This window comes from Amphiura filiformis, chromosome 1, assembly GCF_039555335.1.
Source record: "Amphiura filiformis chromosome 1, Afil_fr2py, whole genome shotgun sequence".
In the NCBI taxonomy this organism is placed as follows: domain Eukaryota; kingdom Metazoa; phylum Echinodermata; class Ophiuroidea; order Amphilepidida; family Amphiuridae; genus Amphiura; species Amphiura filiformis.
The window spans coordinates 46,128,784-46,156,782 of record NC_092628.1 but is presented as its reverse complement, the minus strand read 5'-3'; the positions used below and the strand labels follow the sequence as shown (position 1 = coordinate 46,156,782).

General features: G+C 36.5%; 1 protein-coding gene across 1 annotated transcript; it reads right to left on the bottom strand.

Annotated features, from left to right (window-relative positions):
* Window positions 1–27,997, bottom strand: LOC140161100 (receptor-type tyrosine-protein phosphatase delta-like). The gene is made up of 20 exons (XM_072184494.1): window positions 27,964–27,997; window positions 27,593–27,724; window positions 27,014–27,055; window positions 26,227–26,523; window positions 24,381–24,665; window positions 22,365–22,502; window positions 20,335–20,649; window positions 18,912–19,199; window positions 16,583–16,720; window positions 14,515–14,829; window positions 13,203–13,481; window positions 12,422–12,472; window positions 10,939–11,238; window positions 9,003–9,100; window positions 7,356–7,596; window positions 4,520–4,619; window positions 3,173–3,416; window positions 1,934–2,096; window positions 888–1,075; window positions 1–129 (listed from the first exon to the last, which is right to left on the bottom strand). Exons 1-20 carry the CDS (start codon window positions 27,995–27,997, stop codon window positions 64–66), a joined length of 3,714 nt encoding a protein of 1,237 aa, XP_072040595.1. The 3' UTR covers window positions 1–63.
* Between the last annotated feature and the right edge of the window lie 2 nt (window positions 27,998–27,999).

The window sequence follows — 27,999 nt, the reverse complement described above, 5'->3', positions numbered from 1 at the left end:
GTGACTCCTTAATTCCTGAATCTGCAGCATTATGACATGTATAAATCACCAGAACTCCTTGCCTCACTGCCATGCTTGCCTTATCGATTCACTCCCTAAATGAGGTACTGGTCTTGGTAGTGTTACCGTCTACAAAATTCAAAGTGTAAGAGAAAAAACTAATTATGAAATAGAAAGGTAGACAAGAATATTCCATAAAAACTTGATAGTTAGCATATGTGCTTACTATCAAGTGCTTTTGAAAACATGAAATTGTTCCAACGTCCGGTGTTTTACAAAGCTGAGCTAATGGGGTTGAGACACACATTTGCAGGTTTACTTGTTCGTATATAACTATGTGTATCGGTGATTTGCTCAAAACCCTGTGCACTTTTGTGGATGGGGCTCTTCGTGTTTGCATGTTTTAAAAGTGCTCGATAGTAAGCACATATGCAAACTATCAAGTTTTTACGGTATGCATGGGAGTCATGGAATTTGTGATATTTATAAAGTTTCTCTGTTCATATCAATTTTAAACTATCAAATATAATGAACAACTTCCAGATGGGCACTTTTCATACTTTGTTCACATTTTTGTCTTCATTTTTTGTGGGTAATGCTATGGGATATGCAGGTTTACATAATCAGGGTTTTAGGGACTGATTTTCTTCAACAAATTAAGTTGTGGAAACTGTTCAGTTTGAATTCCAATTGAAGAGTCTTGGCTTCTTGAGAGTTGAAATTGAGTAAAGGCTTGCATCACCTTAGGATCACAGCATAAGAATGTGACTGCACAAGGGAACACAGGAACTGAAACATGGGTATTTAAGATGGTGCAGGGGTCTGAAAAAAACAATGATTATTGTTTCCCTGCATTTTCCATCAGTCAAACTTGGTTTGTAACTCACATATTCTCCTGATCGTCTTCCTATAGTTCCTCGTCTTTCCGTTGGTGGTAACAATTCTGTTGCGTAGCCTTCGTCTGATTTGCGTGCAGAGTATTTGATAAGCCACACAGCCAGGATGAATATAAGTATTAAGAATAACACACATGCTACGCACAGTGTTATTATGAACCATAGTCTGCTGTCAGCAACTGTCAAAAGAAAATATTAGAAATAAGTTATTTATTGTAGTGGAATAATCATCCAATTTTCTGAATTTCATAGAAAGAGAGTAAAGTTTCTGATCCATATCTAAACAATATGGTCAATATTTTCTTGGAACTATTTTTGTTTGCACTTGACTACTTCCTTCACTGCAGTGTTCAATTTATCTTACTGGGTTATATATACAGCAATGGGCTATTCAATTTAACCACCCTATCCCTGTTGAAGATTTTGGAAATATCTTCAACAGGGGAGTATGAATTTCATTTGGAATGAAAAAATTTGGCAGCTGCATTTGGGTTAGTGTAGTGGTCTTCTCACTCGCTTCTCACCGCTGTGGCCGGGGTTCAATTCCCTGCGGTGCCACATGTGAGTTTGGTTGCCGATCCATGCTCGTCCTCGCATGTTTTTCTCTGGGTGCTCCAGTTTTCCTCCTGCATCTAAAATTGGACCTCTTCCCATATCCCTGTCCCGTCATATCCGGATGGCATCCCTTAAATTTAGTAGCCTCTGAGCACTATTGGGCTTAGCCTGGCTTCGGTTATAAATAAAAAATTGAATTTCATACACCCTCTGAGAAAGAATCTTCCACTGAGGGAGCGTGAGTTTCAAATGGAACTACTAATGTGCTCATTCCATTTGAAATTCATACTAAAATATATATTCCTCGCATTCTGAATGCAATTTGGCGTATCAGACCCCAGGCATCAGACACACCAAATTGCATTCTGAATGCAATTTGGTGTGTCTGATGCCCAGGGTCTGATGTGCTATCAGACCCCACAAACATACTGTGCAAAGGTAAGTGAGTGACCCCTTAATATCATTTTGCTTTACATGCCTACCTTGATTACTCATGAGTCCATTCAAGAAAGATGAATTTGCAGGCAGTATGGATATTAATCCTTGGCAATCTGTTAGGTTGAGTGGGGTAACCAATGTTTTGTCATCTTGAACAGTTTCCAGTATTTTCACTTTGGCAGCTGGAGACCAACTATATCCTGCTTCCTGTGAAAGTATAAATAAAAGCAATTGAGTGTCAAAAGCTTCTCCTTATTGTTATTTCCATTAATTATAACACTGAGCTGTATGTTATGTTTGATTATTATTTATATCAGGCTTTTGAGTGATACAATAAAACTGTATATTGTACAATATTTGCAAAATACCGGATGCAATACAATATTTTTTAAATATTGTACGCAGATCTCAGACGCGTCATCAGCGTTACCATGGTGACAGCACCAACACGCGTCATGATACAACAGCACAACAATACAGACACCGTAACGGCTCACAGGAGATAAAAACAAGTAAAATCACAAACTTAATTCGCGGCAATACTGGATGATGATAACCTTAGGAAATATAATCAGCATCTACAAAAACATATATATAATTATTATTCCGAAATTGTCTTTGGAGAGTAAAGAGCAGAAAACAAGAAGGTCAAAAGGTATAAGCTTACATTACAATACACATTGGTTAAACCCGGTGGCTAGGTAAGCTTAAATTTTCATTTTACCGCATAACAAAAGCCTGATATAAATAATATAATAATATTGAATGGCTTATTTTCGTGTGATACAAGAATATATTGCACTCGATAGAAAAATATTCTTGTATCACACTCAATTAAGCCATTCAATATTATATAATTATCATGTCTGTCACAACATGCACAATCAGCCGATTGTTTCAAGGAGGGCAAAATCCTGACTATTTAAAACAATGTCCTGGTTTAAGGGTGGAGAGGGTCCAAAAAGAATGGCTTTAATTTTTTGTGCCCCTCCCTCCAAAATAGGGGTGGGATTTATAGGCGTGTCCTAAAACCGGCTACCAGGAGGGGGGCTCGGAGTGCAACCTGGCGATTGAGTGGCTGAAAAATGCCAAAATTAGGCTTATTGTGCATGATTTTTCAGAAAATCTTTGGGGTTGAAGCCCCAAAGCCACCCCTGGACACGCTACTGGGATTATAATTGGGAATGTACTGTCCCCGGGTCAGTACATCACTATGGATCTTTTTGTCTAAATTAGGTCAAACTTTGATCTGACTCTGAAATATTTGTTAATTGATAACTTACTGTGTCATTAAGTTGACTAACAAGACCAAAGTAGATGAAATACATGAAACCAGGTTGCAACGGTGCATTGTAGAAACCACTATAGGTTTGGTCATCACCAATTGTGAAGATATGAGGTAGATTCTGTGCAGCCTTGCTGAATTCTGCAGTAACGTAAGCTGTTGGTGACTCGTAATAGGAATCAAACTCTAGTCTGCCAGGTGGTAATGATGTATCACATCTGTGAACAGCTAGTTGATAACCTCTGAAAAAAACAATAAGTAAAAATCCACTCAGGGGTGTTGAACCAAAAACATGCAAAATTTAATCAAAATGCAATAAAATTTTGGAGTTTTGAAAGCATTTTTGGAACAACTTGACAAATGCTTACTCGATCTTCTGACAACACAAAGTGAATGTAATGATAAAAAAAAACATTTGTGCAAATTCAAAATGAAGTTTTAGATTTGATTGTATGACCTATTTTCAGAGCTTTATTTTGATGAAAACCACATCATAATCAGGCTTACTGTGCCAGAGATATAGCCAGTTTAGTGCTGCTCAAAACAATAGAATACAAAGGAAGTTGAATGCTATCTATCATTGACTGTATCTCAAAATCAATATTTCTGACATCCGACTCATTTTGCTTGATCACATCACATTTATTCTCACTTTAAACATAGGTGTCAAATTCTGTTCTTGATGTATGGAAGAGGCACAATCTCATTACAAATAATTGGGTAAAACTAAAAATGCTACCTCAAAATTACAGCATTGCTGAAAGCATAATTTTATATTTTTTTCTCCCTGAGATCGCTGCATGCATGTATAGGAAAAAGAATTTGCAGCCATTACAGGAAAGCCATTGGAAACTAAATTCAATATTTATTGCAACATTTACATCAGCTTAGCAAATGGCTATCTACTGAAGATAGTAGCTTAGCAAAGTATTATCTACTGAAGATAGTAGCTTAGCAAAATGTTATCTACTGAAGATAGCAGCTTAGCAAAGTATTATCTACTGAAGATAGTAGCTTAGCAAAATGTTATCTACTGAAGATAGCAGCTTAGCAAAGTATTATCTACTGAAGATAGTAGCTTAGCAAAAGCTATCTACTGAAGATAGCAGCTTAGCAAATTGCTATCTACTGAAGATAGCAGCTTAGAAAATTGCTATATATTGCAGATAACAGTTTAGCAAATTGGTATCTACCGCAGATAGCAGCTTACATAATCGATGATCAATATTAATTTTGTATGTGTGTAAAAAGGAACTTCAATATATCATAGACATGTACACTTATGTATGAAAGTAACTTTGAATGCGTATTTAAAAGTGAATTTGATTTGAGAATGTAGACTTACGTATGAAATCGAGACTGTACTTCAGGTAGTATGATATCAACACTGGTATCATTAGAATCCATGCCGCCTACCACTATAGGTGGGTCAGGAACAAGCATATCTAAATTAATATACAAAAAATGTTTTGTTATCATTATTCATGTACTATTATCACTTTTTTGATCAGGCTTGTATACACTGTGCAAGGTGGAGATTACCTATCCTATCTAACTGAAACTGTGTTGACCATTCAGATGGTGTTAGTTTAAACATTATTCTTTCAATTTACTGTAATTGAATTGAAATATTGTTGTACATTGTTTAATAATTGCAGAACAGAAAGTTGTTTTAATTTTTACTGAATATAAAATACTGCAGAATTCCATCTACAAGCATATCTCTAAATGAAGTTTTTCGTGATGAAAGAGACAAAACCCAGACACCCTCCACAAAAGCATTACAATAAGTTGGTCTTACCAAAAAAAAAGATTGTACAGATGCCTATCAGTAATATATTTGCTCAAACTCAAAATAACGTTTTTTGTGGAGGGTGTCTGCCTTTTGCCTCTTTCACCAAAAAAGACACCCTCATTTAGAGGCATATATGCTTGCAAATGGAATTCTATGGCAAGCATATTTAAGAAAACTGAAGAAGTTTTCAAATAAATAAAATAATACAAAATGCAAGAGAACATCTGAAAAAAAAAACTACTTCATAATAGGTCATATATCTAGTGGCTTAGCCAGGATTTTCCGGGGAGACAAGGTGAGCTTGAAGTGTAAAATATCACATCAGTCAGCATCCCACTACACACACCGTGTCAGGTTAAGGCTCACACTTAGCATTTTGATCAAGTTGTTATGGTCTTTTACTTGTCTGCCATCACTCACATATGAATGTAAGACCATCAAAGTTTTGTTTAATGAGTGTCTTTTGGTGAAACTTTACTTACATAGCTCAAATTAACAATTGGACACTTTGGGTAAGTAGCTTATGATTTACCTGGCATTTTTACTAAATTGCTATCAGGCAGGAGTGCAAATTTGGGCTATTCCAGTTGAAATCCATACACTCTCTATGCAAGACATGACCTTAATCTTCCACATTGGGAGTGTGAATTGGGGTTACCTGAATGGGCGACTCTGTTTGAAGTCTACACCCCTTATGTGGGAGATGATGGTCATATCTTCAATTGGGGGTATGTGGATTTTAAGGGTTTTCCGTCGTCACCCGATTCGACTTGACTATTGTGCCTGTTTTCAACGTGTGCGTGCTTCGCGTCGTGCTCGGCGTTGCGTTGCAGACATCGCAGAGAACGATGCGTGTTGTGCGTGTCAATGCTATTTTTGTGCACCGGCGATAACTAGGGCCACAAAATAAAGAAAACAATGTTTGCTGAGCGCAAAAAAATATTAAATACAACACGTACAAACTAAATCTTGCCAGCGTGCTTCCACTGATAACGGACTTGGACCCCTCCCCCCAAAGTACCGGTAGGCCTTCGACAGGAGGGTCCAATAGATGGAATGAAGTTATAGGCCTACCCAACAAACACATTAGGCTTAAACGAGTGTTGGTTAAATTGGTTAATTCGTTTTAATAATATTTTGGCCTAAATGTTGGTACCACTATAATAGGCCTATTAAAGGTTATACGTTTGTAGAACGTTTCATAATGAAACGCACTACACAGCAACTTTTAAAAGTTTATAATCCAACATTTAAATGTTTAAAGCATTTTGTGTTATTGGGTAAAGACCTAGGCCTTCTACGTGCCGTGCACTGAATTCATACTGCATGCGATATAGACAACACCATTAAATCTATTATTGGCCAAACGTTTTCCTACATCTATAGGCAACTCAGTGTTTAACTTTGCTTTTATTGAACTGCTATTGATGATATATAAGAATCCACCACAAGATAATTCCGTAATATAGTTTTGTAACCAAAAAAGTATAAACGGCACTAAGCATAGACCTATGCCTATGCCTATAATAAATGTAGGCCTATTATAGTAGCTTATAGTCAAACACTTCCGCCCATGGTGTCAAACGCTTTGCTTTAACATGTTTAATAAATCCTCTTTTTGGTCAATCGAGTCAGGTGAACATGGTGAAAGCTGAAAATTTGGCTCACTTTGTGTAACTTGATAACTCTTTGGTCCAATATCTTTGCAGAATGGGAGTTTTTCTTACACCCGTTTATGACTAAAATTCACCAAATTAGAATTAGGCTAAGAATTTTAAGGCTTCATTAAGTCTTTTATAGTCGACATCATTATAATTGTTCCTATTATGGACACTTCTTAGGTAACTTTTTACAGTGAAAACTTTCCTGCGTAAACAGACAATTCCTTTTTGTGGCATATATGCGTAAGCGAACGCTGATCCGGCATCAGATCGGCGTGTATACCAGCTGCGTTGAGTACGCATTCAAAATATCCATATGCGCAATTAACACGCATGGTGATGCAGAAAAAATGCATTTTGACCTATTTTGGTCAATTTACGCGAAAACACGGTCCGGTCCCCCAATTTTTTTTGCGCGATTTTACAGAGCTTTTTCTTTTTCATAACATATATAAAATTTAAAAAATTTTGTCTCGACAATTTTTTTATACAACGTAAAAGGTGGTATATTTTGGACAAATTGCTGATTTTGCCAAAGAAGTGTACAGAGATTTTTGGAAATGTACACCTCTTTTAAAACGGCTGTAGCTCAAAAGTGAGGTCCGGCACCCCCTGTTTTTTTTACTGATTTATTATCTACACATATTAATGTACAAAATATGTCGATTTAAAAAAAAAAGGTCTATATTTGGCCTATTGGAGCCCTGATGTCAACTGTTACTTACATGTATGATCTGCTGGTTCTGTATATGCAGTGAAAACATCAGGCATAGAGCTCTGTCCATCTTGATTAGTAGATGATACTTGTATTTCATACTTGGTACTTGGTAGTAGGTCTGTCAGTAGATAACCAGTACCTTCTATTGAGTCTATACTTGATGTTTGTCTTCTTGATCTTATCATATCAGACATAGAATCGGATGAAAAGTTTAGGTTGTAGGGCATGTCAAGGATCGCATAGTTAATCTGTGGATTGGAAGACATAAAAACAAAAACATAATGTTACTTTTGCAATATAATTAGCTGATTAGTCAAGTTAGCTTAAAGCCATATTATAACATTTTCAAACAAAATAGATTAGCATTTCTTTGCCATAAAATGTTAGCTTTTACTGTCAGATATATCCCCTTTTAATTTTGAGCCAAACAACTACGGCAAAGCTAAGAAAATTGGAATTTACTACCAGCGCACATGTCGCCAATACCTACCACTCCTTCGGCCATGTTATGGTACGATCCTCTGTTGTGTATATCACCGTCCTGCACGCCGTGTACGTACTGTGTGTTATGAACATTGTGTATGCGTTCGACTAATAATTCCATTGTAATAATAAAATGCCGGTTCCATCGTTTTATTCAAAATCTTGGATTTTGACAAAACCACAGCACCTAGAGTCTTGATTTTTGCAGGGTATATTGGTTTAATAAAGTACAATATAAGCGTGTAAAAAAAGAATTTTAACAATTCAGTGAGGGCGTCCTCCTCAGCAAATGTTATAATATGGCTTTAATTGACAACAAGGCCTTGGATTTTGGTGTGAAGTGATGCAAGTGAGTCCCATTTCCATCAAAAAAGTATATGCATCAGTATTTCCTGAATTAGGTTGAAACTTCCCAATTTCAAAATATTAGTTTGGTGAAAGTTGGTCAAAATTTTTAAAATTAGATTAAATGTATTCCTAGATCTTCATATCTAGTTTTTGAAAATGAATAAGAAAAAACATTTTATCAAAAAAACAATTAGTTGTGTAATCCAAATATTTTGGGTCAAAATCATGCTTTTATGACTTTCTCCAGAACTGTGCATTTTACATACATCTGACATCACAGTTGGATTTGCCAGATTGTACTTTTATAAACTTTAGCCCAAAAATTTAGCGGTAATGAAACCAAAACCTTTCTAAGAAGTAATTCATTGGTAGAGCACCAGCACCACCTTGGGAGCCTTATTTCACCCTTATACAGATGAGCACTCCATTATAATGCCTCTTTGAAGGTGTCTTGGGAAGTATTTCTTGAACTGTATATCTCCTTGTCTTGGGTAGGCATCAATCAAATCTCTGAGGTCTCTGGACTTAGGACCAGACTCTGGTGGGATAAACCGGTTTTAGGGGGCCCCAACCGTCCCGCTTCCCTCAGAGATAGATTTAATTAAATCATCATCAGAGATTGGGCACTCCATCCTACTTTCAGGCTAGGAACAGCAGGTATGAGTGGTGTAAACCAGCGTGCTAAGTCAATGCCCCTTTATTACCCAGCAGACCCTTGAGGTAGGGTTAATACTAACCTACAGGTAAACATATCTCACCTAGGCCTACATTCCATAACCAGATTTTGAAAGTGCTGAGACGAAAAATTAAAAAAAATTCTTACCATATATTTGCTGTGGCTGTCTGCATTACTGTCCCATGTGACAAATAGGGATTCCTGGTTCTTCATGGCAACATGGCTATTGCTTGGTGTCTCTGGTTCTGTAAAATGGGACACAATTAAAGCTCAGTCAAATGTTCACATATTCTACTTGTATTTATGCAGGAATCTTGACCCTCAAGCCTTCACCATTTTGTTGGTGAAAATGTGTCTGATCTTTACTTTGCTGGACAAAACCATGGGTCAGTCTTGACTGACTTGTATTTTTCGATCTGGTGACTCTTCAACTAAACAAATAATTGCAAAGGTGACTCTTTGACTAATATTTGCCATCATGTAGATTGTATTATATATTTTTACCTAGAACCAACACTTGCAGAGCTGGTGAATCCTGACCTAATATTTTTTTTCTTGCCTAAAAATAATTTCTGAAGAGTGAACCAAGGTGAAGGGCTTCAGGAAGGTAGGTTCAAGACTCCCTAAGACACATACATTAAGGAACCCTAATATAACAGAATTTTGGGCCCATAGTTGAAAGTCTGTGAATGGATCAAGGTTTTCACGAAGGGGCTGTAATTGACAGGCAATGTCTTAGTTAGAATTGAAATTGGTTTGTCATTTGACTTCAATTGCCCATCATCATTTGACTTTTAATATTAACCATGCCTCTTCTGTCTACAGGGTTTGATTAGTTCAAATATGATGTTTCTAAATGCATATTATGAGAGACAACGTTCTGCTAACAAAACTGAGGACAGTAAGTGAACGAAACCTTGTGTATAAGACCTGGAAATTGTAAGAACCTGTCATGCGCAGACAAAGAGGTGATCTAGAATACTAATGATATGATGTGACCAGTTACCATAGGGTATTAAATAAAAGGCACTAAATTTAATGCCCACGTGACCCATGGGCGCCGCCATACCAAGACCACCAAGTGATCAGTAGATGTGCTACAATGAGATAGGAATTTTTCAGACAATGAGATAGGAATTTTTCAGACAAATATCATCAAAATTGCTGAAAAATTAATAGGCAAATTAATTATACATTGGGGGATTCTGTTTTTTTAGTATGTTTTCAAGAACTAAATTTTTAAAGTTTTGATTAACGGAAAAAAAAGTTATTGACGGAAACTCTTAAAATAATGCTACAAAGTTCTAAAAAAATGACAAATTTGCTAGAAAATTTGGACATGCATCCCGCGTTTCCAATTGAAATACACAGGATGACCACCCGCTGTGCCAAAGGCCACTTTTCCAGACATCCTGTCTAGACGCTGTAATGTCAGCGCCCATCTGATCATGTGGGCATTAAATTAAGTGCCTTTATTTAGATGCCCTAAGACGACTGGTGACATAAGGAAACTACGCCATATTAAGCTGTCGTTGTGCAGATCTCTGTTCTGTGAGTGGTACAGAAAGGTGGTCTTCAGGAATTATTATGAAGAAGGCACCCTATAGAATTGTCCACAGACTAAAACCGGTGGTACAGGAGTCACAATCTCATTTCATACTATGGTGAGGGAACTCCAAATCAGTATAAGCAGTTTGTACACAGTGCCATAGGCCTGACGGTGGTCTATAAACTTCATTTTCTACTTCCAAGTCAGTGAAGTCAACCAGCAAATAACAAACCCTACACATCTAAGCATTTGGCTGTTCAGGTGACCCTAAAGTGCCATGCTTTCTCAAAAGCGCACTTCTAAAATAATGCAATGTCACTGTATGATGAAAATGGCACCATCTTCAACATTCATTGTTTTATTTGGATGCATTGTGATTCTCTTAATGAGTGACCCTGGCTGTTAACTGCCTCTAACAATTCCCTGTAAGACTTAAGTAGGCAGAGTCCCTTCACCTGAGTAATATACAAACTAAGACATTACAAAAATTGTAACAAGTGGTGCAAATTCAAGTAACAGATTTCCACAACATACCATTAGCTAATGTGTTTGCCATCAGTGGTTCAGCAAATTTGAGGCCCTCTTCCGATGGTGATGTAGAAGCAACAAGGAACATGAAGGTAGTAGATGGTTCCAGATGATGGAATGTCACCTTTGTATCTTCTGTCTCCCCAGATGACACATTCACATTGGCAACAAGACTGGTAAGCTTATATGTATAATTGATTGGTTTGGCTTGGTATTCCAGTAGACACGGTGGTGGATTCCATGTGAACTCAATACTTTGTGTAGTAATTGATGTTGCTGTAACATCACTTGGAATATCATTTCCACCTGCAGGAGTCAAGTTGAAAACAATTGGGCTATTCCATTTAAAATCCACACTACCCCTGTGGAAGATTATAGAAATATCTTCCATAGAGGGAGTATGCTTTTCATATGTAAGTGGTCAGTGTTAATCATATTGTAACCCATACTCCACATGTGTTATCTTTACCTATATCTTCCACAACTGGAGTGGGTATTTCAAATGAAAGTTACCCAAATTGTCTGTTGTGTTCAAAACTCATGCTCCCTCTGTTAATGACTTTAGCTAAATCTTCCACAGAGGTAGTGTGGATTTTAAATGGAATGGCCCATTGTGGCTGTGTCAAGTAATTTTTGAAATGGGCTATTCCAGTTGAAATCCATATACCCCTATGGAAGACAAGGCCTTAATCTCACACACAGGGGGTGTAGATTCCAAATGGAGTCACCCATTCATCAGGTAATTCCATTTGAAATACATACCCCCTGTGTAGAAGATTAAGGTTGTGTCTTCCATAGGGGTGTATATGGATATCAACTGCAATAGCCTAATTTAATACATTTTGATGTTCATTCTAGTCTTTGGAACTTGTAATGTTTGTACCTCATTAAGATGTGTGTAAAATGGCACCTGTCTGAGTGGTATTAAGAATGGCAAACATTTCAGTTGAGCAACAGAAGCCTATATGGGCAATGGATACATTCTTATCTGATGAATCTTCCATTATCAGTCAGCAATACGGAGTAAAATTTAATGGCTATGTGACCAATGCTTAACAATGTGAGTGTAACCTCCAGCCTGATCCCTGACCCCTGATGTTGACCTCGCTATTCAAGTCTCAGTCATTTTGAATTGGAATAGTATTATTGGCCGCAATTTCAATAGAAATTTGTGCATAGAAAATTTATTGAATATTCTTAATTTCTTCACGATATCACCAAAACGTAATTTCAAAAATATCTACCTACGGAAAAAATATAACTCTTATCATAACATTAATAACTTGTGACAAGTAACTTATTTTCCATCACAGGAGGAATTCTTCCTATTCAAATACATTGGTAGACCATCCGCTGTGCTCTGGGTCACAATGCATAATGCTAATATGTCTGCACCCATGGTGTCATGTGTGCAGTAAATTTTACTCAAAAAAATTTACCCATTAATGTTGACTGATTAAATTGAAGGTAAAATAACTTCACATCTTACCTGTACATTGTATTTCCTCCAATTTATTCTGCATTTTCTCTTCCTCATTATCTAATGAAGCAAAAAAGAATACTTGATAAACACAAACAAGACATGCAGTGTATTTTCTAATTTTGGTCTTTTCGCCTTATTTGGTCAATAATTCAAAAAATAAGGTCAATACCCAAAAATGAAAAAAAAAATGTCACTGGAATGGAATCTCAAAACTGCATAAATTTAAGAAAAAGGAAAAAACAACAACATTAAGGTGACATTTTGAATGGGTACATTTTTAAAATGGGGAAAAAACATTTTGTTTTGGTGAATTTCTTCAAAAATTGTGGTTTTTACCACCAAATCTGTTTTTATATTTAGATTCCTAGACTCTCTTCTTTTGAAAAAATCCCAAACTTCTGTATGTTGTGCATGAAGAAGTTACACAATTTTTACTTGTGCATTTTTGAGACCAACCCCCCCTTTTACCAGGCCTATTATTTTAACACAAATGACAAATCATTCAAAAAATTGGAAGAATCAGAGTGAGATGCAATATGTCACCACCAATTGGACCATTTTGACATTACTCATTAATCCCATGGGCACTTTCTGACAATGTCCTTGATTGGCTAATTATGTGATCTTATCATCTGAGTAACCAATCCAGATAGAGCTTTTAGATTAAGTGTATTCCCCTTCAGCCCTATTGGCAACCTTCTTGTAACCAATCAAAATTAGGTCAGGTGTTACTGATTGTATTGAAACTGGTAAATGACTAAACCCTTTTGCATGAACATATCCTCACCTAAGTAAGAAGTATACATCACAGCTTGAGAAAATGGTCCTCTTCCGCTTGATGTTGATGCAGCTACAAAGAATGAATATGATGTTGGTGGAAGATCTTTGAATGTGACAATATTATCTTGAGTACTGCCTCCTTTGGTTCCATTGAGACTTATCAGGTGGTAAAGATATGACAGTATCTCCCCACCCCTATCGCCACACGCAGGGGCATTCCATGTAAAGGTCACTGAACTATTGGTTTCATCATAGATGTTCACATTGGTTGGCGATGATGTTGGAGCTGTATGATAAAAATAGAATTTAATCATTTGCATGAGATGGCATGGTGACACAGTGGTATGGGCTTTGACTAATCATTGTGAGGTTATGAGGTTAGAACCCTGATAGTGCCATCACAGTTGTATACTTAGGCAATGACCTTTTACATTGATTGACACTCTCCACCAAGGTGTATAAATGGGTACCAACTTAACTTATGCTAATAAGGGGAGGTAAACAGACTTGCTGTTTGATCTGCGGCAAACCCCTACAATAATGATATATCCATTTTTCTCATTTGAGGTATAGGCAAATATAAGTAGTCAAATATAGTAAAAAGAAAAAGAATATAATTATGTGCTACTTTGGATCATAGTTTCACAAATCAACGTTGGAATTTTTAGACCGCGTTTAGACTAGAGAAAAGTCGAATTCGAACTCGACATCCAATTCGATTAAGACAAAGGATTAGCATAAATTAATTTGTGCTTGTGGTTTTTACTGGGTGTTTACACTATGCACCCGAACAAATTTGACTCTGTTGAATTATCTGACTCTTGACTCTATTGACTCTGTTTTACCCCAAGTTTCTGTGGTTTCATCTTGCGAAGCCATTTCAATTTCAAGGTCGAATTGAATTTGACTTAATGAACCTCAGGAGCATTGTTGAACAACGACTTTTGAACTCAACTTCAGTCGTACTTGAACAACAACTTCACCTGTTTAGTCCAGAATTCGACTGAACTCGACTTCAAAAAAGTTGTTGTTGAAGTACGACTTTTCCAAAGTCTAAACAGGGTCTTAAAGTAGGTGTCAATTTAAAGCTAGTATCATAAGGTAGATGATGGTAGCCTTACCTAAAAAAGTTTGAAAATGGTGTTTATCAGCTTTTACAAAGGAATGAGCCTTTCCAATATCATAGCCTGCCTATCAGAAGGTTATCATGGGGGTCTTTCTTAAAAAGTACAACACATTACCTTTCATGGCGTAATTATAACAGTAAGTTGTTTTTTAATATACTACATTAAAAGAAATCAGATGTTTTTTGGACTCACCTGTTTCTCCTGTTTGTGCAACACTCAAGAGAGGCTGTCCATTCCCTGCAGAATGAATAGCCCTGATATAAACCAAATATGTGGAGTAGAATTCTAGGCCAGTCAATCTAGCACTTGATTGGTTGATGTCATCAGCCAATCGTATCCGAGATTGGTCATTTTCAAGTTTACATTGGTCTTTGTTGATGAGTTCATATTCAACCATATAATTCAATCCAGGACATGGATAGTCTGCTATAGGATCCCAGTTTATCTCTATGGTGTTTGAATCTGTGCTGTCTATGGTGGCAGTTACACTTGATATTTCATCCGGTTCTGTGCAAGTTCAAAATTAAATAGATAGCATTAATTAAAGATTACATGTGGTTTGGAAATGATTTTTTATTTGCTGGAAAGATAAACCATATTTCCCACAAATTTGAAAGCATTCCACATTTTGAGAAAGCTATAGATTCCGAGTTAGCTCATTTGGTATGAGTATTGGCTTAGAGACCCGAAGTCCGAGGTTCAAATCCTGGGAAAGAAAGATACGTTCATTGCCCAGGGTCTTAGCTAGAAATTGAGGGTTGCCCGTCATTTGAATAAAATTGCGCGTCCTAATTTGACCTTTAAAAACATTTACCAGACATCTATAGCCCATTGGGGGTTCAAAGAGTTCAAATATGTGCTGATATGGCCTTGTTCTACAAATTGGGTCTACTGAAAAGGGCAATTAGCTTCTCAAAACATACAATTTATAACATAGCATCTGTCAAAGGCATTAATTTTGCCCGTCCCAGGAGCAAACGACGGCCAGACGGGTAGCTAGCTAAGACCCTGATCCCAGGGAAGGAACAACTACGTAAACATGAACATAAAAGTATACCTTTCCGATTCCAAGACACATGCCAAGTAAGTCAGTGCAATTTATGGATTTGAAAAAGGAGAAAAATGGTTGAAACAGTGAATATGGATATTCTTACAGACATGCATCAATTGGCGGTAATACAGGCTGTATCAAAATGATTGGTACACATTGGTTTTGTGTTTATTAAAAGGCCTGTTTAATCCTAATGCAATATTGAATCCTCTTGAAATAGCCAGAATTTATAGATTATAGCCTTTCATCACATTAATCACATGGGTACCAATCATTTTGATACAGCCTGTATACAATTTCTGCAGAGGAATTCAACCATGCTTGAATCAGATATAAACAGAAAACATGGTGAAATTCCAGAGCTGCTGATAAAGCATAACTGTTTATAAATGTTTGAGATTGGAAAAAAATGGCAATGAGCAGATGATAATGTGATATAGATCTGAGGTGAAAGATGCATATCATTCATATTCAAAGAAAGGTAGAGATTCTTTTAAAAACAATATTATACCTGGACAAGCAACTGCTCTTTTGAGAAGCATGTAATAAATATGAATCAATAATAATTAGCAACAACATTAACATTGATATTCAAAGGTTAAAAGTACACCAAGCTAAATATCCTGGTGTTGAAAAAAGTGTTATAATAATGTCACATTGGTATTATTTCTAATACTTGTAGTGTTATTTTTTAACACTATTGGCATAGTTATTATATCCTATTTGGTATTATTTCTAATACTTGTAGTGTTATTTTTTAACACTATTGGCATAGTTATTATATCCTATGCTATCAGAAATATCATTAGAAATATCATTAAGTGTTGAAAAAGGTAAAACTGATGTGGTATGATCCTTTGGTAATACCAAATTCTATTTTTACAACTTCTACTGAGGCATGACAAAAACTTCTACAAGATAGAGTTTTAAGAGCTATTTCTGGTTGTGTGGCAATTCTTGTAAACAGTGGCATAATTTGCAATATCTGATGATGCTATAAAATAAAATAATAACATAAAACAGTCAAGTAAAATAGTCAATAGTCAAGAAATTGTTACCTGTTCTATCAACCATGTTTTGACAGATGTACTCTATTCAGAAGATGCATTATACAAAATGTGACTTAGCAGAGAAAACAATTGCAACCAAAACCCATTGTCTTTCTTCAAACATTTAACAAATTCTAGCTGAATTTCAATCCTACTTTACCTTGGCATGTGTCGCCATTCCAATGCAGATCACATCCTCCCTCTGTACACATTCCCGTCATAGGATCACACACACTGTCTCCAAGATCACAATGACAAGTATTGTCACACAATGGACCAAACCTACCAACAGGACACTCTGTAAGAATACAATGTCATGTACAATTAGATCAAACAGTCGTTCATTTTTCAAAAGGTTATAAACGTTATGCATGGAGAACTACATTAAAACGTTTTAAAGTTTTAGCCTAATTTCAATCAATGTTGTTGCCTTAATCATTTTATAAGATGTGAAAAAATTAGGGACTCCTCTATTTCACATCTTTCAAGCACTTTTTTGATATTGCAGCATATGTATATCACAGCAGCATTGAATGGGCAGCCTTCTACTAATAGAAAGTGGAACTCTGATATTGAACAATGCCTTAAAAGGTCTTCTGCTATCAGAATGAGAATAAAAGATACGATTTTGTCTTTTGCCTATCCAATATCGTGTCATAATGGATGGCCAGCCCATCCATTATGACACGATATTGATAAAAAGACAAAATCATATCTTTACACAGCTTTTTTTCTTACAGGTTCTTCTTTCTTTCTTTCTTTCTTTCTTTCTTCTTCTGTCAACCATTACATTTGCTCTAGCACTCACACGATATAAAATTGGATTGAGCATGATACACAAAGATATTGGTCGAGCTGTGAGAGATATTTTAAAAGATATCTTTTAAACTCACAGCGAGACCAATATCATAGAGTATCGTGTGACAAAATCCATTAGATTTTATCATTATTATGCTTTGAGAATCTGTTTTTTGGTCAAAAATGTGGTCAAAACGATTTTTTTTGGCAAAATGTGATTTTTGGTCAAAATGTGATTTTGGTCAAAAATGTGATTTTTGGTCAAAATGTGATTTTGGCCCAAAATCAGATTCTCAAAGCATAATAATGATAAAATTGAATGGATCTTCAGACGATACACAAAGATATTGGTCTCGCTGTGAGTTTAAAAGATATCTTTTAAAACTCACAGCTCGACCAATATCTTTGTGTATCATGCTCAATCCATCCAATTTTATATCATAATTGGTTTTTAAAAATGTGTATAAAGTATAGGATGGCAGATTCTCAAAGCATAATAATGACCTAACTTGGTCACAATGATCATTGACCGTGCCCCTACATGTCACATGAAACTCAAGGGGTCAAAGGTCACACAGGGGTCATAGGGGTCAAAAACGTGATTTCAACTAAAATTGCATCTTCTCCCACAACTTACGTAGGACAGCGACACCACTAACACACATGCTTTGTTATTACCCAGTGTCTATGTGGTGTACACAGATTTGGGGTCATAGGTCATTAAGGGGTCACTTCCGGTATAAAACGAAATACATTCAAAAAATTTTATTAGCTAAACAAAACATAGTACAGTAACAATTTGTTCACACATGAATTGTGGTTACCCAGTGTATATGTGGTATTTATTTTATTTTGGGTCAAAGGTCATTAAGGGGTCACTTCCGGTATAAAAGCGAAATACCTTTAAAATGCATCTTCTCCCACAAATTACGTAGGACAGTGACCCCACTTGCACACATGCATTGTCATTACCCAGTGTCTATGTGGTGTGCACAGATTTGGGGTCAAAGGTCATTAAGGGGTCACTTCCGGTATAAAACAAAATACTTTCAAACATTTTTATTAGCTAAACAAAACATAGGACAGTAACGGTATGTTCACACATGAATTGTGGTTACCCAGTGTTTATGTGGTATTTTTTAAATTTTGGCTCAAAGGTCATTAAAGGGTCACTTCCGGTATAAAACGAACTACCTTTAAAATGCATCTTCTCCCACAAATTACGTAGGACAGTGACGCCACTTGCACACATGCATTGTCATTACCCAGTGTATACGGAATGTACACAGGTTTGGGGTCAAAGGTCATTAAGGGGTCACTTCCGATAAAAATTGAAATACCTTCAAACAATTTTATTAGCTAAGGAAAACATATCACAGTAACGGTATGTTCACACATGAATTGTGGTTAGCCAGTGTATAATGTGGTATTTTTTATTTGGGGTCAAAGGTTATGAAAGGGTCACTTCCGGTCTGAGACAAAAAACCTTCAAAATGCCCCTTCTGCCACAAATAACATGTCAAAGTGATGCCACGTGCACACATGCATTGACATTAGCCAATGTCTATGGGGTCTTCATATATTTTGGGGTCAAAGGTCATTAAGGGGCCACAACACGGCTGTGTTCGTGGTCTTAGACCACAGCTAAGTCTAGTTTATTCTATAATTACGAAAAGAGTTAACAGTCTTACCAATTTGTGGAGTGTGATGTTCAATAGGTGCTGAGAATGGTCCCCTTCCAACACTAGTAACTGCTGCTGTAGAAAATCTATACACTGAATTAACTTGTAAATCACTGAAGATAATCATGTTATCTTGTATGCTGTCTTCTGTTGTGTTACCATCAGGATTAACAAGACGATAGGCATAGGATGATACATCACCGTTTCTGTCTCCGCAACTTGGCATGTCCCATAAAAATCTAACAGAGTCTGTTGTATCGTAGTCAATAGCAACATGAGTTGGTGGTAGAGTTGGAACTGAAATGAAACAAAATTGTATGACTCACTTGACCAATTTTACGGATGATGCAGATTCCCAGCTTTTTCAATCGTAGCTCTGTGACCAAAAGACCATATTTCACATAAATAACAGTAGCAGATCCAGGGAAGGAGCACTAGCCCCCTCCCAATAAATCTGCAAAATACTAGTAAGCCTACTTTCATGATTTTAACCAATTTTTGCCTCTCAGCCCCTTATAATTTGACAAATTTTCATATCCTGGAAATGCATTGCTTAAACATATTGGTCCTCAATCTATCCTCTTGACCGAATTTTTAATACGAAACTTTGCACCAAAATTCCCTTTATCCACAAAATATTCTGGACCATTTCAAAAAGATTTACAACTGATCATTCATTTGATTTGGCACAGGAAAAATACTATCAAAGCAATTTTACTATCAATTGTAAGTCTTAGTGAAACAAGCCCATGGCTATCAATGGCATTCAATATTAACCTCCTCTCAATGGAAAGTGCTCAGATCTTCTCAAGCAAGTCAAAAAGCCCACTTCAAATCAAAGTCACTGTGTCCGCCAGTTCCCTCCATTCCAACCCACAATCACTGAAAAAATGTGTTCAAACACCTAATCTAATTTCTATGTTCTTCTTAGTATAATGCATATGCTATATGAGTCACTGGGAACTAGAAGAAATATAATAGTGTTGTATCAATGTTCATCTTACGCATACCCACTCCCCTTTCCTCATCAAACAATGTTGGGAGAAGATACATGTATGGTGAACATGAGCATATTAAGCATGTCAACATTGTACCGGGGTAGAAGGGACCATTTCCAATAAGGCATTTAAAGTGTTCAAACAAATATTTCTAAGATTGTAACTAGGTTTTTGCACATGCAGATAATAGTCCAATTTTCTTCAAAAGTTCAAGACATTTTTTAAAATCTTAACCCCATGAGAACTACTTGCCGATTGGCCAAAATGAATATTGTGTCAAATTTTGAACCAATCAAGGAGGGTATTAGTAAGATCATCTGCAAATGCAAGTTTGACCAAATAGTTTAAAGCCTAGTCATAATTGGCAATTGAAATGAGCATTTCAAGTTATCAACCAATCAGAAATGCTGTTAGATGACCAGTAAAAGGCTTACCTGATTCACCAGTCTGCACAAATATCTTAGCAGACTGCCCATTCCCTGTAGGATGAACAGCTCTGATATACACCAAATATGTCGAGTAGAATTCTAGATCAGTCAGTCTAGCACTTGATTGGTTGATATCATCAGCCAATCGTATCCGTGCTAGGTCAGCCTCAAGTTGACATTGGTCTTTACTGATGAGTTCATATTCAACCATATAATTCAATCCAGGACATGGATAGTCTGCTATAGGATCCCAGCTTATCTCTATGGTGTTTGAATCTGTGCTGTCTATGGTGGAAATTGCATTTGATACTGTACCAGGCTCTATAGAAGAAGAAAGAATAGTGCACTGTTAACTCAACTCAAGGGTTGGCCTGGATGAAGGTGCGCATGCAAGGGGAAATACCTAAAGTGTTTGATTTGGTTGGATTTAGCAGAAAACATGGTAAAGGTTAATAATTAAAGGTTAATAACTGCCCATCGGTTATTTGGAGGGCATTGTGAAAAATCTAAATATTCCGAGGTCCAAAGCAAAATGTTTAGATTTTTCACAATGCCCGACATATTACCGATGCAAAGTTATTAACCTCATTCATAACCGTCACTTTAATCTCTTCACCTTACAAAATAACACAACATTTTGCTCAAAAGTTTATTAAAATAGATGCTTTTTACACCTTCCCTTTCCAAAAATCGATCAGGCTAAAACAGGACGACCAATAACAAAAGTGTGTATCACAATCTGTGCAAATATGGTAGCACGTAATCCAAATACGGCAGCCAACGCGCGCACAGTTTGTTCGACGCACAACAACACGCAAACGCCGGTCAATTGTGTGCGACATTGGAACAATTACGCATTTTGCGGGCAATTGTGAGATATTAATGACCTTGACTTGCGTTCGCGTTTTCACAAATAACTAAATGTAATTGGATCGCACGCATCGCGTTTTATATTAATGAGGTTATGAATTAACAATAAAAGATTGAGGTAAATATTGAGGTGAGGTAAATATCTCAATATATGTTTGTGTTGAATGACAGTTTAAATCTACTTTGCTACTAAAAGATTGTATCAAGACTTGTTTAAATAGCATTAACATTGTAAATCAGATGAGCGTCATTTTATTTAGTAATGTTCATCACAGAACACTTACACTATGGCAGTAATAAAGTCCCATGCCACTGAAAAACACTTTAATCAGCAACAATAGAATAGAAAAGAAAGAACGAAGATCAGAATTGAATACCTGAGTGGAAGAAGGGCCCAACTCCATCAAAACTGTTTTTGAGATATTAGGAAAAAAATGAATATTTGGAAAAGTTTTATAGACAAAATGTTTGAACATACAAAATTCCTCTTTAACCCAATATTTGTGTGGAAGAAGGGCCTAACTCCATGGAGTTGGGCCTTTCTTCCATGAAAACCAGGATTAAGTGTACGAGGAAGACTATTTGGAAAGTGGATTTTGGCTCATCTTTCAAGGAAGAACAGTCTGCTGGCAATAAAATGCTGGGTCTAACTCATTTTTGTAAAAAATTGGAGTTGGGCCCTTCTTCCACTCAGGTATTCAATTGTCAGCATCTGATTGAGTATTGCTTTAAATGTGTATAATGTTTCATACATCACTAGGAGTTATAGGAGTTATGTGTTTACAAGAAATTGCCAAATGTGTGTTTGAATAGAATAAATATAAAAACAAAAACCATGTTACCACCTACCTGGGCAAAAAACTGCATATCCATGAGGCATAAAGTAAAGGTAAAAGAAAACAAATCAATTTAGAATAGGTAACTTGCTAGAAGGAGGTTAAAGTTGAGTGCCTACTATATATTGAATTTGCAGCCTGACTATAATAATAAAGCTCCCATGACCTAGTGGTTTCATGTGCTCCGGTCTTGAACAAATTTTTGGGTTCAGCGGGATCACTTTCCTGAATCCTCCTTCAAATATGTGATGACGGCAAAACTGTTGAAACCGTATGTAATTTGTTTATTTCACTCCATTTTGTCAAGTCATATAAAAACTATGATCTTACCTTGGCAGGCTTCTCCATACCATTGTACATCACAACCCCCTGTAACACACACTCCAGTCTCAGGATCACACATACTATCTCCAAGTGCACAGTGACATGTACCATTGCAATATTTCCCATATCGACCGTCAATACAAGCTGCATAAGAATACAAACACAATGCATTTTAACTATTACAAATAGTAATAATTCGGATATAAAATTACATGTACACCCCTTTTTGGTACTCATAATGGTCATTGTGATTTGCACAGATTTCCCCTATTTTGTTGTGTGTATTTATAAGTGGGGGTGCTCGTGAGGGCACAATGGCTCAGTGGTTACGGTCTTGGACTCATAATCTGAGAGCTTGCTCGACGTGCGTGGGTTCGATTCCCCGTCCCACCACCGTGTTGCGCCCTTGGGCAAGGTGCTTTGCCTCGCTTGCCTCACCCCACCCAGGTGCAATGGGAAGCTGTTAGGGGTAGTCACAGTCGTTGTACTGATGAACCCTGCGCCACTTGTAGGCTGCAAACGTGGTTCCGACATATTCTAATGCCGGCGGAATAAATGTAAAGTGCTTTGAGGCTGTTTACGGCATAAAGCGCTATATAAATATCTACATTTATTTTATTTATTTTTAAGTTGAGTTAACCATTTCAGTCATTCAAACCTAATAGAGGTAATCAGTGTGACGTCATATGCCGCCATCTTGTGGGTACAAGCTGCGATGGTCATTCAATCTCCATGCGTGAACAGCAAAATCACTGCGTTGATGCGTGATAACAGCTGCGTGGCAAGCTGCGCCCTGCGCGTAGTGTCCGACGCATGAACACGGAGATCATTTGTACCCACAAGATGGCAAAAGGCTGACAGCCTCTATTCCTATGATATCTTCTGCTCTTCTCCAGCATGCCTCTATGGCTCAGTTGGCTAGAGCGTCATGCTACAACAATGAAGCATTAAGAAGGGTCGCCAGTTCGAATCTGGCTAGATACACTGGTTCTATATGCTGATTGCTCTGGGTAAATATCAAAGGCCCATATAGTGATTTGCTCATCCGGAACGATCATAAAAATCATCAAAATTCAGATTTTGGTAACTTTGTCATTGTCATAAATGTGCTAACATAGTCTGCTAGTGGTTCAGCCAAAAGCTGTGTATTTTAGACAAAATAAGGCATTACACATGAAATTGTAATTTATATACTGACAGTATATAAATTAACTACATGTATTTGAATGGGGCTTCAACTTCATCCAACCTGCTGTTTTCTTCATTTGTTTGCCAAATTTTTCATCTCAAAAATACCAAATGATAATTTGAATGACTTATCCTTCACTTTTAAGCAATTTATAAACAATTTAAATTTTTTTAAACTTTCGCTGGGATTACTGAATGGGACTTTAATAAATTTGTTCATTTTGGTCTTTGATATGAGGCAAATTTAACAAAACTTCTGCCTTAGTTTAGGGTCTATAATCCACATTCATAACCTCATTAAGAAACGCGATGCGTGCGATCCAATCATATTTCATTATTTGTGAAAACGCTGAACGCAAATCGAGGTCATTAATATCTCACAATTGACCGCAAAATGCGTAATTGTTCCAATGTCGCACACAATTGACCTCCGCGTGCGCCGTATTGTGCGGCCAACAAACTACACGTACACTGGCTGCCAGATTTGGATTATGCGCTACCATATTTGCACAGATTCTGATACGCACTTTTGTTATTGGTCGCCTTGTTTTAGCCTGATCGATTTTGGGAAAGGGAAGATGTAAAATTGTTTATTTTACAAACTTTTGAGGAAAATTTTGTGTTATTTTGTAAAGTTAAAAGATCAAAGTGACGGTTATGAATGAGGTTAATAACTTTGCATCGGTAATATGTCGGCCATTGTGAAAAATCTAAACATTTTGCTTTGGACCTCGAAATATCCCTCGGTTCCAAAGGCAAAATGTTTAGATTTTTCACTATGCCCTCCAAATAACCGATGCGCAGTTATTAACCTCTATTTACACTTTTCAATACCTTGTGTGTCTTGTTGTAGCAATTCGCTGTAAGGTCCTGTGCCAACACTCGTGTCAGCTGCTACCATAAAAGAGTATTGCGCTGATGATTCCAAACCAGTAAATGTGATAGCATCGTCCTCAGTTGAACCAGTTTGCAATACCTGATTACTGGAATCAGTCAGTGTATAGGTGTATGAGATGATCTCACCATGTCTCTGGCCACATGATGGTTGATCCCAATCAAATGTGATAGAATCAGAGTTGACTGATTTGACTTTAACATCGGTTGGTGTTCCATTGGGTTCTGTGAAACAAAATACAGTAATAATAAGATGATAACAGCCAAAAAATAGCAATGGAAATAAATGCAGGTATTCATTCATGAAAAAGAAACCGGTTAAGTAACGTAATTTGATAATTGCATCATCTGGAAGAAGAGGTTACATTTACTCAAAAGAAAACAAATTATAGGTTAATGAACACGTATTACTTGTTGGGAGAGAAATTAGACCAAATAAGGCATGCGTGCTGATGTTGATGCGTCTAATGCACGAGCCCGAAGAAGTAATCCGCATTCATTAACCTATTTCATACATGAGGAGAAAAACAACACATGATTATTGCTGTTTTTATAACAAAATTATCACTAAAAATGTTGGAAAATAGAACCAAATATTAATACATCAACCCGCCCGAAAAATCAATCCTATGTGAATCGAACGCGTGTGAAAGCATTGCGTTTAGTATGCGGAGTGCATTATACAAAATCAATGCATTCTGCATACTTTTCTAACCGCTTTTTTGATTGGCTGCTTTGATATAGGAGTGTATGAATGTAGCTTATGACTCACAGAGGTGACATATGAAGACAAAAACAAAATAAAAAAACACCACTACCAATTCAAGAGAATTATTTTAATTCTGGAGGGATAAACTTTCAAATGAATAAACCTCATCAAATCTAAACAGTACCTGTTGTCCTGCCCTATACCAGGACTCAGGTCACAATATCATTCAGGGAACTGCCTTGTTTTTTGCTTTTTTCCCATTTTTGTTTGGATCTTTTACCCTCCTTCCTATAGTGTGTCTCTTCTCACATTAAGAGTAAGACCATGTTGAATTTCACTGTGGCAGATTTCAATCAGAGTGTTTACGCAGTTGCGTTGCCAGCATACAGAAAAATCACCCTTCTATGCATATGTAAACACCCTGCAGGATTAGGTTAGCGTGCATGATTCAAATCTGCCACTGAGAAATCCAAAATGGCATTACTATCAACTTGAGACGAGACATATGCTATACATATATGGCTTTGTTACCATAACATATTAAAATCATTTTCAAATCAATGCTTTAACACATGTGACATGCAAATGATTCCAGTGTACTACATCAGTGTAATGTACATAGCCGTTTTTCCAAACGTTTGACAAACATTTAGTGATCACAAACGTTTGCCAAACGTTTACGAAAATGTTTGACAAATGTTTGGCTCCTTATCCGTTTATAAACCGTTTGTGATCGACAATTGTTGTGATTTTTGGTAAAAATATGTTTTTTGTTTCAAAATGGATTTTTTTAATTTTTTGCCAAACATTTATTTAATTCATTTAATATACATAATAATAAAACGTTTGTCAAACAATTGCGATCACAAGCGTTTGTCAAACATTTGTGATCAAACTGTTTATAAACGGATAAGGAGCCAAACGTTTGTTAAACATTTTCATAAACGTTTGTCAAACGTTTGGCGAAAACGGCTGTGTATACATAAACTGTACTCAACTGAACCCTTTTACACATCATCAAACCTTCCAAAACAGATTTCTGCACTTTATTTTTATTCTCTCCAGTCTTGTACACACCTTGTTGATTAGTCTTTGCTAATATAAACTGTTCTTGTCCAACTTTTTCATCAGCAGCCACTCCTTTCACATAGATCACATAAGTTGAATAGGGTTTCAAGTTGCTCACAGTCATAGTGGTTGAAGTAGTGTTACTCTGTTGAGGGGTGATGAATTCAACACTCTCTGAATCACATTGGTCTAAGCTGGCCATATAAGCTTTCACATTGTAGGTTAAATCTGTACATGCATTGATGGTTGGCTGCCAATGAATGGTCAAACTGTTGATGGTCTGCGATTGCACAGATAATTCACCAACTGTAAATAAATAAATAAAAGGGTAACAAGTTTTTAATTATCAGCAAAAATGAGTCATATAAGTATTACTTGGCAGAAATATTGAGATGAATGGTGAGATATTTCAAGAGAAAATAAATTAATACATTTTTAGCCTGTTACAAAAACAAAGACTACTTTTAAGCCTTATTGTACTGTCATAAATGACATTGCATATAAAAACAATTCAAATAATACTACTATTTTGAAAACAAGTCATTTCAAAGCATACCCCAGGTGACCCATCATGTAACACTAGAACACGTTTAAAGATAATAAAGAAAATATGTAAGAGAACATAATGACCAATTTGTACTATTGTCAATTAAAATCAATATTCTACATCCACATTAATATGTGAGATGTAATTTTAACACAAAAAAGCACCTTCTTAACTAGGTTAAGATCTCAGTTTACATATTTAAAGGCAACTTCCATGTTTTAATATGACAGGTCAAATGTCAAAACTTACCACTGGTATTACAGTTCTCCAATGCTTCCAAGCCAACATAATCTAAGAGAGAAAACACACGAAAATTAATTAATTTTCATAGAATTTGAGCAACGATGTTTCTCATCATTTGTGTTCTGCATAATGAACAATTCTTTATGTACATATACTTCTTTCCCAAGATTATAATGGTTACCAAAATACTGATACCTGTATAGTTGAAGTTATTTTGTCAGTTTGTACCCTCATGAACACCTTGAATCTCTAGATCTTGAACCTCCTAGTTATATATTGTAAGTGTGTTAGAATGACGTTGGAATGTAATGCAGCTTTAACCAACACTTACTTCATCAAATAACTTCTATGGTACAAGCTTCAACTCATAATCAGATCGTTGTCAGTTAGGTGGCACCACTGTTTTGTGTACTTCTCTCTTTGCCTCTATTGCCTCTCTCCACCCAGGCGTATATGGGTACCAGTATGTTGGGAAGGTAAACAGACCCAAAATGCGCGAGAGGAGAGGAGCATTGCTCTGGCATGATTTTTATACCTAAAGCTCAACAGCTGTACTATTATTTCTCTTGATTGCAAACAACTTACTTTCACAGTAGTCACCAGTCCAGCCTGGCTCACAATTGCCCTCACATTTTCCTGTGTAGAAATGGCAAGATGATCCTTCAGCACAATGGCATACTGTGTCACATCTCTGACCAAATTTACCAGCTTCACATTCTAAAAATCAAAAGAAAATTAAATTATAAACACTTTCTTACATATGTGTAATTGTAGTTGTACAACAAAATCTGTAAATCGGTGTGCACATTTGATAACATTTTGGACCCCTATTACTCTGCTAATGTGTGATTCCCATAAAACTTTTCCCTTTGCACCTCTTTTCTCCAATCCCCTTCAAATAAGCAATGAACACTACATGGGGATTTACCCTGCAGTGAATATTGCTTGGAGACAACCCTGATGCACAGTGGCAAGTTTGCTCACAATCATTC